Here is a 13,582-nt window from a genome sequence, read left to right on the forward strand (position 1 = left end):
CGTTTCTCTGTCCGCTCACCTCGTTGTTCGGCGACTAATTGCCGCGATGTTCGCGAAACGCGCTGCAAAGAAAACTGCGAGCGACGGAAACGGCCGTAAGAATTCGAAATCTGATACCGCTGGGCCAGTAATTATTCTGGGAGAAAGTAACGAGGCGCGTGACCAGAAATATCGTAATAGTTGGAAATATATTCGGTCTTGTTGTCATTCGGGTTGAGACGCGGGCTCGAATTTGTATAATACGCGGGGGCATAATGTTTCGTAATCTGAGCTGAGCCCGTTGATCCTCGAGATAAATACAACCAAAGCCCCGACAGAATGCAAAATCAGTGCGTCGGTTTCGAACAGATGTGGCTTGAAGCAGCCATGATTACTTAATTGCTCGTTAGCAGTTGAACAGAGGGACAGAGAGCGAAATAATAGAATACTTTCAGCATCCTAACTATCCATGTCGAGCGTTTCAATTCGATAGCAATGCAGGGGGACCAAATCGAACACATGTCGAGTTCTACGTCGCGGTAAATATTAGATCATCCCACCAGTTCGTGCTATTTATCGTTCTGCCATTTAAATTGATGTGTGGAACGTACCTTTAAGTGTTATGAAAAAAATGTGATCGACTCTCTGTGCTGTTTTTTTTTTTATAAAATATAAACACAATCCGAGACAAGAAGGAATGACTTGATACAATAAATGATTACAATTACGTGATAGATTTCAGTTATGGCTAGACTCCAAATGTTTATGTATATTTATTATTAATATATATACTATATTTTATACATATAGCAAAAGGGCTGCAAAAGGGTTCTAATTATATTTCGAAAGAACAACGGTTTTCTGAACAATTCGGATATTGTTGATATCGTATATAACTAAACTTATATATTAAACGTTCGCAGTCTAGTTACGACAATCTTAGTTATAACTGAGTGAACCCATTCGTTTATACACAGTGTTCCCAGCGCGTTGGACACGCAGTAAACTCTAACGCAATTTCATACTCGCGAAGCATTGCCCAGGAGCCATCAGCTCGTGAATCTAATCTGGTGGTGTTATTCATCCCCTGGCCAGCTGGGGACTTTTCCAACTTCTGGCCAATCTCACCACCGGGGCTCGAAACTTGCAATTCCGATGCATCCGATTAAGGGGACCAGGTAGACGAATTGCTCCAAAATAAACTTTTCTTTGGGAATTAATTCCGGTGGAACGAACGCAATCCCACATCTGTCTTTTTACACGACGTTTTATACGTACTTCAGACATCGACGAATTTTTCATATATAGAAAGAATAAGCATCTTGAAAAAAAATTAATACCCTTGTAATCCTGATTCAGATATCCACAAAATCATGAATTTTTAAAAATACACAGGCGCATAAATCATTTCTCCACCTAATAGAAAGAATAAGCATCTTCAAAAAAAAAAATCAATACCTTTGTATTCCAGATTCAGATATCCACAAAATCAAGCATTTTTAAAAATACACAGGCGCATGATTAATATCTCTACCTGATAATTTCTAAAAGTGACTGTCTCGAGAGCAATCGACCCGGTGCCTTTAATTCACGCGCCACGCTCGCCACGCATTTCATTTTCCACGAAATATTTATATTCCCCGCGAGTAAAATTCTCATCTTCCCGTCGGCGGCGTTCGATTTAAAAACACAACGACCCAAGTACGAGAACATTTAAATTCCGAGCGTCGGAAATTGTCCCGCTTTCGCATACTGGCGCAGGGACTCGCTTCGTTACCCCTCGCGATTATTGCGCATAGAACAGAAAGCACCTCATATGGCGCATACCGAGCTGCTGCACTCTCGCGACGATATTAATATCTCGTGTCGCGATGTTATATTAATACAGCGCACGCACGGAATACGTTGTTCCGGAAGGATATCGTAAATCGTGCGTCGAGGACTTTCTCTTGCTCTATGACCATTATCGTGGCCGAGGGGGATAAAGATGATCCTGCCCTTAAGGGGACAGGACGCTGTAAGGGCACTTTCGAGAGAGGTATATTCGGAAAATTTTTACGAAGAAACTACGCAATGAATTGTTTTCCAACTTTCGAATATCGAAATATCAAAATTTCGAAAATATTTTATTGAATATTCAAACAAAGAATTAGGAGTCGAAAGAGAGACGCTGGCGTTCAGATGACAGCTTTGTGATCACAGGGTTTACGTGAAATGCAAGTCACTATCGCAATAAAGTGGAAAATTAATTATTTGAGTAAAGAATTAAATAAAAGAGGCAAACTAATTTCTAAAAAATTTCTGCTGCATTATGTCTGCTTAAGACATATGAAATCTTCAAGAAAAATGTTTGTTATCCATTCCAGATTAACGCTACTAAAACCATTCTCGATTTTATATTACACTTTGCATCGATGATTAATTATCATTATGTCTACGCTCACCCATTCAGCCCCCGCGGCCATAAATATCGTAGAAAGTCCTCGCGGAACCCTTCGTAGCAATCATATACGTCTATACGTTTACAGCTTTTTCGTTTCGCGAAAGTTTAGCCGCGGCGTTGATTTTACCAGAGCCCCTCCCACGACTGTATTCAAATGAATATTGCAGTTAGGTAAAACCGAGTTGGTACATAAAAGTGCGGGATTCTGTTTGCCGCCAGATAAATTATATCCGGCGCCGTGGAAACTTTTATAAATACAAGGGTGAGTTGGTACAACCCTGGATGTTCCTTGTAATCAGTTAGAGTGACGAAAGGAACAAAAAAATAACCCTCGAAGCTAAGAGGATTTTCACTTACAGACACAATTTTTATTTGTCGGGGCAGTCGAGCGCAATCCCCATTTAAATTTTTCATACGTTACTCCGTTATATCTTTTTCTAGAATTTTATTGGACGAAAGAAGCATAAATGTTCGAAAGAAATCCTGGAAAGGAAAAAAAAAGAGGAACCCTCGAGGCAGAGATTTTTCACTCGCAAACACAATGTTTATTTTTCATGGAATTTTATAATCCCCGTTTAAATTTTTCATAAATTATTGTATCTGCTATAATCTTTTCCGAACAATTTCACCGCGCGAATGTTCAAATGAAAATTGCGTTAACGTCGTTTTCCTGAAATAAATTCTTGTACATTGGTTTATGAAAACTCGCCAACAATTTATCGTTTCACGGGAGTGGTATCGCCTTTACGTTATCGGCGGAGAGGCGAGCGCATCTTTTACACTGAAACTACTGTCGCATAAATAAAAGCAACGGGCTAGCCGATAAAGTGTCGCGTACATCGATATGAAACTGCATAAAACATCGTTGTACGTTACCAACCGTACCGCGTATATCTTGTACGACGCAACGAATGTCAGTTGTTAACTGTCGGCCGTGCGATGAAAACTGTCAAGGGGTATTGATGATAGACCGGGGTGATTGATGTCAGTGCGAATAGAAACAAATGGACTGATCCGCCAAAGAGATTCGAGGTGCGACGTGTAATTATCGAAGCTACTTTGAAATTAACTTTGGTACGGTCGAAGTAACTAAATTTCTTTTTTTTTTTTGGCACGGTGTACATTATTATATCACCCAATTTAATTTTAAATAGAGATTGCGTTAACCTCTTCCGTGCTTGCATCTACGTTCTTTTTTAATTCATTTGAAATGCATTTAAAATCTCATTTGTAAATGAAACTCTCGATTTATTTAAATAATAATATTCAAATACTCAAGTACCCGAATTTTATTGGAATAAACATATTCGAGTAATGATGCTCTTCTTTCCTTTACTTCAGTAAAGAAGCGAAAGACAATAATGTAAATATTCGACAGTGAACCTGGTTAATTACAATCCAAATGGAACTATCCTTGGGGATTCTAGCGAAGTAACAGAAGACCCTTGTCGCAATGCCGTGCCAGAAGTTCTGCTCCTTCCGAAAAGATCGACTAATCGAAGATTCCGAATGGCTGGCACTCGCGCTGCGAATGTTCTTGAGAGCTCATCGTTTATTAACAAATTTCACGGACTTCTTTAGGTCTGTTCGCAGTTACTTAATTAGTGACCGTTACGAAGTACACCGATCTTCTGGAATGTGTGTTAAAAATTAGGTTCCACGTGAGCGGATGTTGCTGCATAGATCACGATAGGATTCCTTTGCACGGAGCCTTAGATGTCGTGACCATGGCAATGAAGACACAGAGACCTGGACTATTTCAAAATACGTTTCCTTGCGTGGAACGTCAAGAAACAGAAGATTTGCCCGATAGTATCGTTCACAAAGTATTTTCAACAATTTATCGCAACGAATTCTTGCTTGCGCGGTCAACCCTCGATATATCATTATTCGTAAAATTATTGTTATAACCAGGTAAATACACTCGTGAGATGCCTGCAGAAATGTTGTGCGATCGAGAGCGTCATAGGCGACGTAAAAGACGTTATGTACATCCTGGAAGAATGTCCTCCAAGTCCCACGTCGGAGAGACTTCAAACTTTGTCCTTCGTTCTAAAAGAAATAACCAAAAACCTTGCTTGCTGTAACCAAAGTTTAGAAGGTGAAGTCTGCGTTATATAACGATCGTATTTCAATAGAATCTCGATAGTTGCAAGAGAAACAGAACCGAGTACCACAAAAGTTTCGAAATTCGCAAACATCGAGGTTCTTCTGTAATTGCATCGATAATTGAACCTGTAGGGACTATAAAAAGCATGAGTAACCATTGATATAGCAAAAGTCGTTAGAAATATGGCACATAAATAATTAGCTGTCGTAAAGCGTAAGGTTAATTAACACGCGTTGCATCCCAGAAAGGATTTTTCTTCGCATCGCTAATGAGATTACGGGGGTCGCTAACGAAGTGCGCATCGAGCATGTTAATTCTCGAGCTTTATACAATTTTTATAACGTCGTAGAACGGCTCCATTGCGCGCAAACGAAGTTGCTGCTGCGGCTGGTCAACCATTTTATTCGTAGCTGGAGCGAGAAGAGGCCTCGAACGGGAGCCCGCGTCAGAGTTTGCAGATTTTGTGATCAAGTTGTCAACCTAACGGCTCGACAATGGGTGGGTGAAGTTTCGGACAAAGAGCTTTGAAATATTTTAAAAATAATATACAGGGCGTGGCAATAACTATTACCACCTCGGATATCTTCAAGTTCCACAGAAATATTTGCTGAAATTCTTTTCCAGGGAACGTTTTGCTGCAAATGCGCGCAGTTGTACAATACCATCTGCGAGGAGTGGGCTCTTCAGCAGTCGATATCGGTTAGTTTCGTATATATAACGCTACGCTGAGCTGTAAATAAGCTTCTGTCGTTAACAGGGCGCCAGTAAGGACGAGTCCAGCGACGAGGAAATAAAATCCAAGTACTCGAAGAGCGGACCGTTTGCAGACGCCGACAGAGATTACGCTAGGACTTATCCAGAGGACTGGAAACGATTCCAAGTGCCAACCAGCATCCGGGCGTCGCAGCTCAGTCGCGTCATGGATTATTATTCCGACAATGCACGATCCAGTGACGAGGATAAAAGCGTAGGTATCGATGGCAGCTTGCAACGATCAGGTGATCCGAGGCCAGCGATGGAACGTTCAGCTCGTGGTGTAAGTGCGAGACGTCGAGCAGGACCTGGAGTGCCCTTGAAAAAAGCAGAGCTGGGAGTAGAGAGTCGAAGATCGGATAAATTCGACGGGGATTTAACGAAGACGTTGGACAAGGACGAAGAAGGATCTGCTGGAAAAATGAGGAAAATTAAAAGGGTCACGGGAAAGGACCCTAATTGGCGTCAGCGTGAAGTTGACGAGGTCTCGGGGAGTCTCAGAGACACGGATGAAAGTGGAGCTGCTCGATCGCGAACAAGGGGGAGGGGAACAGCGGGGAAGAGATATGACAGAAATCGCAAATCTGCCGATGACGAAGAATTCGAGATCGATGATTTCTGGCGACGCAAGAAGAAATCCAGTCGAGGGAAGAAAGATCAGAATGGTAAGGTGCTTGAGGAACCTGGAAGACGGAAGAAGCTTTACAGGTGAGCGATCAGGTGTTCGTCACATTTCATCGCGAGTACATTTAGTTATGGATTTATTTTCGACATCGTAAAATAAAAGAAACCACTAAAATTGTAAAGAAATAAGTATAATCGAACAACAGCAACATCTGTTTGAATTTTTATTCGTTTCAAATAGAAATTCATCCCTGGAGAGGTTAGACGTGTACACATGCATAATATACAACCCGTGCATTAAATGAAACTTTTGCTACGCGTCAAAAATTTCCCCATGGAACTTTCGGGGTTGAAGGTCTTCGAACTCGCTTCTTCCAGGAACGCCGTCACGGATAGTCAAACGGAGGAACGTGTCGGGAAGATGGACGACACCGAGGACGAAGGGAGAACGGCCGGCCAACGAGGCAGAAAGAAATCCCGAAGAGGAAAGGACGACGGAACGGAAGAAATGGCGGATACAAGCGAGAGCAAAGGGACACGAGGGCGAAGGAAGAAAAACTCAGATGCGTTTGACAGCAGAAGGAAGGGGACGTCTTCCGACGACCTTGATGAAGAAGAAACTGCCCTTAAGGGTGATGGAAAGCGGAGAGGTCGCTCGAGCGGAGAACGAGAAGGAACTGATTCTGACTTAATGAGAAAACGTAAAGGCGGTGGGTGCATTTTGTTGGAACTTGAGATTATTGGGTGCTGCTATGTGAGAGAGTTAAAAAAATCAGTGCTTGAATCCGAATCGAATATTTGAGTATTAGAATAAACTTCGAGCGATTGAGCACTCGGATAGCATTCCACTACATTCGAACGAAGATTTAGTTGAATATTTTATTAAGAAATAGTCCGGTTTTGTTAAAATACTAAGGAACCCTTGAATATTGCGTTAATAAAGAAGCCCAGGACTCGAGGAGAGAATTAAAAGTGAAGCACTCGCGGCTTCTCGTTCCTTTGACGGCGAGAAGTCTCGCGTACGATGTATGGAGCAATAAGCATAATGTCGGAATTAAATTTCCCCTTGCATGCGAAAGGTAAGGCACGCGGTACGAGCGCGGCGGATAAATCAACGCTTGATTCAGAGAGCCACGGTAAGAAGGAGACGAACAGGGTTAGCAAGAAGAAGGAACGCCGACTGCTGGATTCGAGTAGAACGGACGACGATTACAGCAAGATAAATGGTTCTCGTTATCGCAAAAGGAACGCGAGAGCTAAGGGGCTACACGATGTCGAAACTGGTGAGACGAGAGTAATTCGATTTTCTAAAATTGACGAACAATTGCCCTCTTATTTCCGCGAGGAAATTAAGAGAAACGAAATTATCGGAATTTTTAGAGAGAGAGAGAGGATTTGATAGAGAAATAGAGTAACTGGTTTTGCTGTGGCTTTATATTCCGAGGATAACCTTCGATTTATATTTATCGAATTTTAAGTACCAAATTCGATTCGTATACAATTCGAATATTCGACTACCCTTAGCAAACTCTTGAACTGATTTCGAGTACGATATCTCGTTTTGGCAACGGCGATATCTAACTCGGCGTCATTATAGAGATTCCTGATACAATGGAGATCGACTGAAGTCCGATACCAAATCGTCATTAATGGGGAACACTTTGGCTCCGCGAACGTTCAGTCATCATTATCGTATCGTATCCAAATAATGCGGTTTACGTATGTACGGTACGCCAAGTTCGCCATCCTCGTGGAATTCCTCTGTTCCAGACCATCGGAGCTCGATCGAGTACCAATTATCAGACCAGCACTTCGTGGAGCAGGGCTGGACCGTACTGCCGATTGCCAAAACCATGAGGAAAATCGTCCAGTACCAAGCAAAGCCAGCGAAACCTCATCTGAACTGGTATGCGAAGCGACTACTGTGAATTCTGCCGCAACCATAGCACAGATTATCGGGTATTTCGCGCGGTGGAGCACCCTTCTTATATTACGCGTGGCAACCCTTAGCGGCGTTACGATTATTAGAGACGGATTCGAAAATCCTGGAATATATCACGCGTAAAAATTAATTCTGTGGCTACGTTCAATTGTTTATAACTGTAAGTTTTCAATATATTTTTATTACGATGAATCTGTATGCATGAGTATCAACCTGGTGGACGGTATACGTGACTGAAAATAAAAGTCGGGGTGTTTTCATCGAATACTTAGGTTTATCGATCGGAATTCGTCGTTGTATTTAAACTAGCGTTATTGGCCACGCTGCTGAGTTCGATTAGGGGACCACGTCATCCGTGGTACTAGATCGTGCGAAGTAGCTCGTTAAATGTTATGCATCAACGAATCGACTTCGTAATACTAACATGGGGGTTATCCCGATGGCAACGATACGCGAGCTCGTACATTTCCCAACGCATCGAACCATTACCAGATAAGTGTACAGGGTGTCGCATAGCGCACGAACACCCCTTTAAGAATGATACAAAAAAAAAGTTCTCGTAAATTCACCTCTGATTTCACCCTGTTTCAAAGTTATCCACTTTGCATTCTATCGACGCTAATAAGAAATTAATTCGAGCACACGCCGCGGTAAACATGGTAAAAATTTACTAACTCGCAATAATAGCCAACCCTGGGACAAACTTGGTAGATTAGTGGTAACGAGGTAACTATTAGCTCGAAGCGTAAAGCTAACAAGACGACGTCACAGACGGTGTCTTGTCCTAATCTGTTCCTGCGGAGTAACTTCTATAGTTCGTTGGCGATTAATCATTAATCTTCTCGGCAGGTTCAAGAAGCACGGATACGATGGGAAAGTGTATTACAACGATGGCTCCGCCGTTTTCCTCAATTTCCGTACCGATGGATCTGGACAAGTGTTTTATCCAAATGGGGAATTGGCTATCGATGTCTGCGGACTGGATCATCGAAAATGTAATCATAATAGCAGAATACCGATTTAGTCTAAGTGGAATCGATGTTCTCGTAGAGAAACGTAAACTTAGGGCGGAATTAATTTCATGATTATTCTAATCACGGTAAATCTAAATAAAAACAATTCTAACGATGCTTATTAATGAATATTTAATTATAACAATATTCATCGATATTTAATATATTTATAAATATTATTATAATTAAATATTCACTGAAATTGATGAATGATAATAATCCGCACAAGTGGAAGTATACTTTTAAAACTCGCCACTGAAAGAAAATAGATAGAGGTAATTGTGATTCTATCGCTTTATCTCACTGTAAAAATTGTCACTCGAAAGGGTATTGGTGTAGTAGCTTCTAGCTTAGTAGCTTAATAAAGACGAAGTCGCGAAGACAGAGGGATGGTACAAATATCGTTGAAATCGATTTCAAGACGATATGTGTACTGTGTTCACCCCAGGAGGCAAGGATTCCATGGGTGTGACGAGAAGATCGCAAATTGTTGCAATGTTCGACACCACGGGCAGCGGTGCTGTCTTCGATCAGGACGGCGCGACGAGGTCCGTGCACGAAAAGAATTTCGCAGGAATTTTTAATTACTGTCGGGGGAAGTCGAGACACCTTCAATTCAAGTTTCCAATTATTTCTACAGGCTGTCCTACAATCAGATTGGAGGAATTTGGAGGGATAATCCGGCAGGACCGCCGCTGACGTGGAAGTGGGACATCGACGAAAAGGAGTCGATAGTCAAGATTGTGTACGAGGTTAGTATCGAAGACGGATAAAATATTATTCAAATACTACGAATTTCCAGATGAATAGCTGACTAGTATATAATGTATTCGAACATTTGAACAGTCGAGTACCTGGATTGTTTCTAGAAGTCATGTATTCGAATACCATCCAAGTACTTGACTATTTGAATGTTACTCGAATACTACTCTATACTTAAGTACTTGGATATTTCATTCTCTCCCAGGAGAAGCCAGCTGCGCACTTGGAGAAACTCTTGCGCCCTGCACTAAGGTCTGCGTTAAAGAGGTAAGAACCTGAAGGGTCCACAGAAAAACGAATCATAGTCCACCCCTTAGTAACGATAAATCACAGAATTTGGGAATCAACCAAATACGTAAGATTCAAAACATTTGAAGAATATTTTATTTCAAACTGCACATTACGATGAAAAGGTTATGCATTTTGTTTCTTAAAGTTGCGACTTTATCTAACGATCTATGGTGATATGATGACGATGATTTATATCATCGATACGAGTATTAACTCGAAGTGCGTTTAGTTCCCGAAGTGGCAAAACAACAACGTCACCGGCGAGCTCGCGAAATAAGGAAAAGAAGGTCGCGGAACTGAAACCTGTTGTCGTGGCAAACGACGACGAAGAAGAGGTCGAGTCCGGGTACGTCAAAGAAAAAAGTAGTACAATTGTACTCGGGGGTTACTAATTACAACGGGATCGCTCCACTCCGCGAAACGTTAATAATCGAGTTTTTCAATTAACGACCGACCATCTTCGACGCCAGCTGCGTCACAGCATGCCTCGCTAAATAGGTTAATGAACGCTGTATGCCGGGTAATTTATCCGGATAAACTGAACCGAGGTTTCCACGTGCAACGATTATTGGCGCCAGTGGCATGCCCAATTCGATGGCGCCAGAATCAATAAGACGACATTTTATATCGACGTTCATATCGTCGCTCGTTTTTATATCGTCGCTATTTGCGAAACCAATTAATTCTTCCACGTAAATCATCGTTCAAATAGTGGTACTTAAATAATTATGGTGGAAGAGCTTATTATTTACTTCGTAAATTTCAGACACGACCTTCAGGATTATCCTGATGAACGTTGTCACCTGAAAGCGATTTGCATGAAGTTAACCGATTACGTCAGCTTGAGGATCCTGAATCGAAGGAACATCAATCTTCAGTTTCTTGCTAATGGAAAGAGTATTAGGTACAAATAGAGTACAATCGACTAATTTAATCTGATTTACATAAGTATTTATCTTGGCTAATGTCACGATTAATTTGTTTACAGAATTGAATTGGGCACGATTTTGGATTTCAACAAGGAAGTGGGGTCGTATTTCGTGGACACCAGTTCCAAAGACGCTGTGTTGGGGTAAACTACCTATCTGGAATTACGCTAATGATAGCGAAACGTTTAACAAAATTTTCTCATCGCGATAGATGGAATTTCGACAAATTGTTGTCATCCGAGCTAGAAGCGGACAGTAGTTTATACAAGTTAGCCAACGAATTGCGCGAAGTTAAGAAAGCGGCCAGACAACGTAAACTCATGATCGCCAAGTATAAACCGTACTTGCATTCGTGGAAATCATTGAAAACTCGATGTCGTCCGTGGTAACTGGAGTTTATTTGTCTTAAAACTTTCGTGTTTAAACCTTTTCGAATTTCATTTGTCGACAAATTTTGTAGCGTTGCAATTATCGTGCTGAATAACATGTATCAAACTCTGATTTCGATTAGAAACTGGATCTTAAATATTTTTTTCGTTTAAATTTATTAAAAACAACCGAACTATCGAAAACAACATTTGAAGCCCAGGTTAGTCACAAAATTTCAGCTATGATTCGACTATCAAGGCGTTTGCTCGAGAGATCGAGAAACGTCACGGGATGTTGAAGGGATGAAGAAGAGGAACGCAGGTATAAATAAAAATGAGTATGTAATTAAAATAATTATGAGATAATCAAATCTTGTCTTAATGTATACATTCCTCGTGCCAGTGTAACGATGTATACAATATGAGACGCGCGCGAGCGCGTGTCCGTGTGTATGGATCCATGATCTAATCGAATCTGCCACATAGAGCATGGAGGTCGGATGTATAATCCTGAGGAATGCGACGAGCTATCATCTTGTACCATCTATTTATTCGTTAAAAGCTCGAGCTCGACCTATACGATAAAAGCTCGAGCTCGACCTATACGATAAAAGCTTTCTCCACCATTTCTGGTTCACTCCTGTGTCGCGAAAACGAAAGCGGGCTACAGTCAGAGCAATTCAGGGAATTGATTCTCCTCTACGTTAAGAGCTCGCGAGCTCTCAACAAATAAATTCATAATACTTGCCGCGAATCTCCGTCTGATCGATAGAACCTGCATTCCATCCAGAACCGAACACCCAAACTCCACGCTATACGTTTCCTGTATACGCGTGTCTGTGTGTTTCTGTGCTAACGACACATACTTAAGCATATCCCCCACTCGGGGAATATGCATCCTTAAAAATCTTAAGTACTAAGCGAAGAGGAGGACGAAGTTAGACGACCAAGAAAGAATGGAAGGAGGAACGGAATATCTTGACAATAATTTCGATGAATAAATTAGGGTTAGATCGATCGAAAGGGGGTTAGAAACGATGCGATAGTTAAAGGGTTCAATAAATAAGCTCGCTTCGCGAGCGTACGATCAACCACGAACTCCGTGAACGTCGACGTGTGACGTCCAGCGTCGCGGCGACCTTCCACCACGGAAGGTCGACGACGCGAAACCCATGGCGCCGCGAGACAATGAGGTAAAACGATGTTGGAAGAAAAACAAACGAATACCTTTCGCGTACACGAAACGTACATGTATATATATGTATAAATAATCAAGTGTACACACGCGCTTCGCGAATCGAGGACGCGGGACTCGAAGGGACCCCGCACGTCTTGAAGGGCCGTCTGACTACTCTCGACTTATTTACAATGCCCTCCGAGACTGTTCTGGCGATCATTCGACGAACCTTGGCTTAGCAACACGCTGCTACTTACTGGTTACTGCGTGATTAGGCTAGCTTCATTTCTACTGCAATCGCAACGTGCCACCAAGTCCGATTCAAGGAATGCTTGGGAGACTACGCTGCTGGGGTACGAATTTTTTAGCGTTGAGGACGGAGTTGTACTCTCTCTCAGACGATGGTTGTAAATAATTTTGCTGTTTCTGAGGTTCGAGGTGTAATAGTAGTTGGTTCATCGGAGGATGGCGAAGATGAAGGATGGGCAACTCGTGAGCCACCAACGAGCACACACGCAGGTAACGTTAGAGTCATGGGCGTTGGCATACTCGATGGTCAAGATACAACAATTCTAGACGTCCCAAGATGACAGACCAACCAGCCTAAATTTAACCGGCACGGTTCTATAGTCGTAAGACTAGTACCTCACTGGGAAAATCCTATGTAGCGGCTCGCACCTTGATATAGATCGCGTTTTCGTATCTTGACCATCGATCACCAGTCGAAGCGGTCACCAGTTGCCCATCCCTGGCATAGAAAGTTCCCAGAGATACTGCTTCTTCCACCAGTATCACGCGATCCCGCAGCAGCGACAATTCTCCGGCATTCTCGATCTTTGATTCGTCCTCCATGTTTCTTTTTCTCTCTCCCGTGGAGTCGCGTTTCTAGGGCACATATTTACACGGTACCCGAACATTCTGCTCGTTCTGCCGAACGGGGAGGAGGCACACGTTTGGCCGAGCCTGAAGAGAAGAGAGCCGGAAGAGAATGAGAATCCAATGGGAACGGCGGGTTGAGAGAACTGGCGGAGGAGAACGAAGAGAATGTACGAGGTGACGCGGGCACAACGATCAAATAACATCCAAGCACGGTCTGTCCTCGAGAGATCGCCCATCCTCGAGTGTCTCTCGTCATCCTTCACTGAGTTCCTTTAATCTGCGACCTTTAATCTTATGATCATCTCGGCGGGA

General features: G+C 42.3%; 1 protein-coding gene across 1 annotated transcript; it reads left to right on the forward strand.

Moving 5' to 3' along the window:
• The first annotated feature begins 4,149 nt into the window (after positions 1-4,149).
• On the forward strand, positions 4,150-11,242 carry LOC128877171 (uncharacterized). Its single transcript, XM_054124247.1, has 14 exons — positions 4,150-4,248; positions 4,337-4,528; positions 5,157-5,231; positions 5,290-5,993; positions 6,288-6,619; positions 6,989-7,192; positions 7,680-7,815; positions 8,701-8,846; positions 9,286-9,412; positions 9,505-9,616; positions 9,832-9,893; positions 10,684-10,821; positions 10,906-10,989; positions 11,058-11,242. The coding sequence occupies exons 1-14, from the start codon at positions 4,150-4,152 to the stop codon at positions 11,233-11,235; spliced, it is 2,589 nt and encodes an 862-aa protein (XP_053980222.1). The 3' UTR covers positions 11,236-11,242.
• The last annotated feature ends 2,340 nt before the right edge of the window (positions 11,243-13,582 follow it).

This window comes from Hylaeus volcanicus, chromosome 5, assembly GCF_026283585.1.
Source record: "Hylaeus volcanicus isolate JK05 chromosome 5, UHH_iyHylVolc1.0_haploid, whole genome shotgun sequence".
NCBI lineage: Eukaryota > Metazoa > Arthropoda > Insecta > Hymenoptera > Colletidae > Hylaeus > Hylaeus volcanicus.

Bases quoted from the DNA above. Each gene is read 5' to 3' on its own strand.
- LOC128877171 (XM_054124247.1), top strand. From the start codon at position 4,150: ATGGCAATGAAGACACAGAGACCTGGACTATTTCAAAATACGTTTCCT. The intron at 7,193-7,679 runs GTGAGACGAGAG...CCTCTGTTCCAG, and splicing joins GCTACACGATGTCGAAACTG to ACCATCGGAGCTCGATCGAG. The intron at 9,413-9,504 runs GTCCGTGCACGA...TTATTTCTACAG, and splicing joins GATCAGGACGGCGCGACGAG to GCTGTCCTACAATCAGATTG.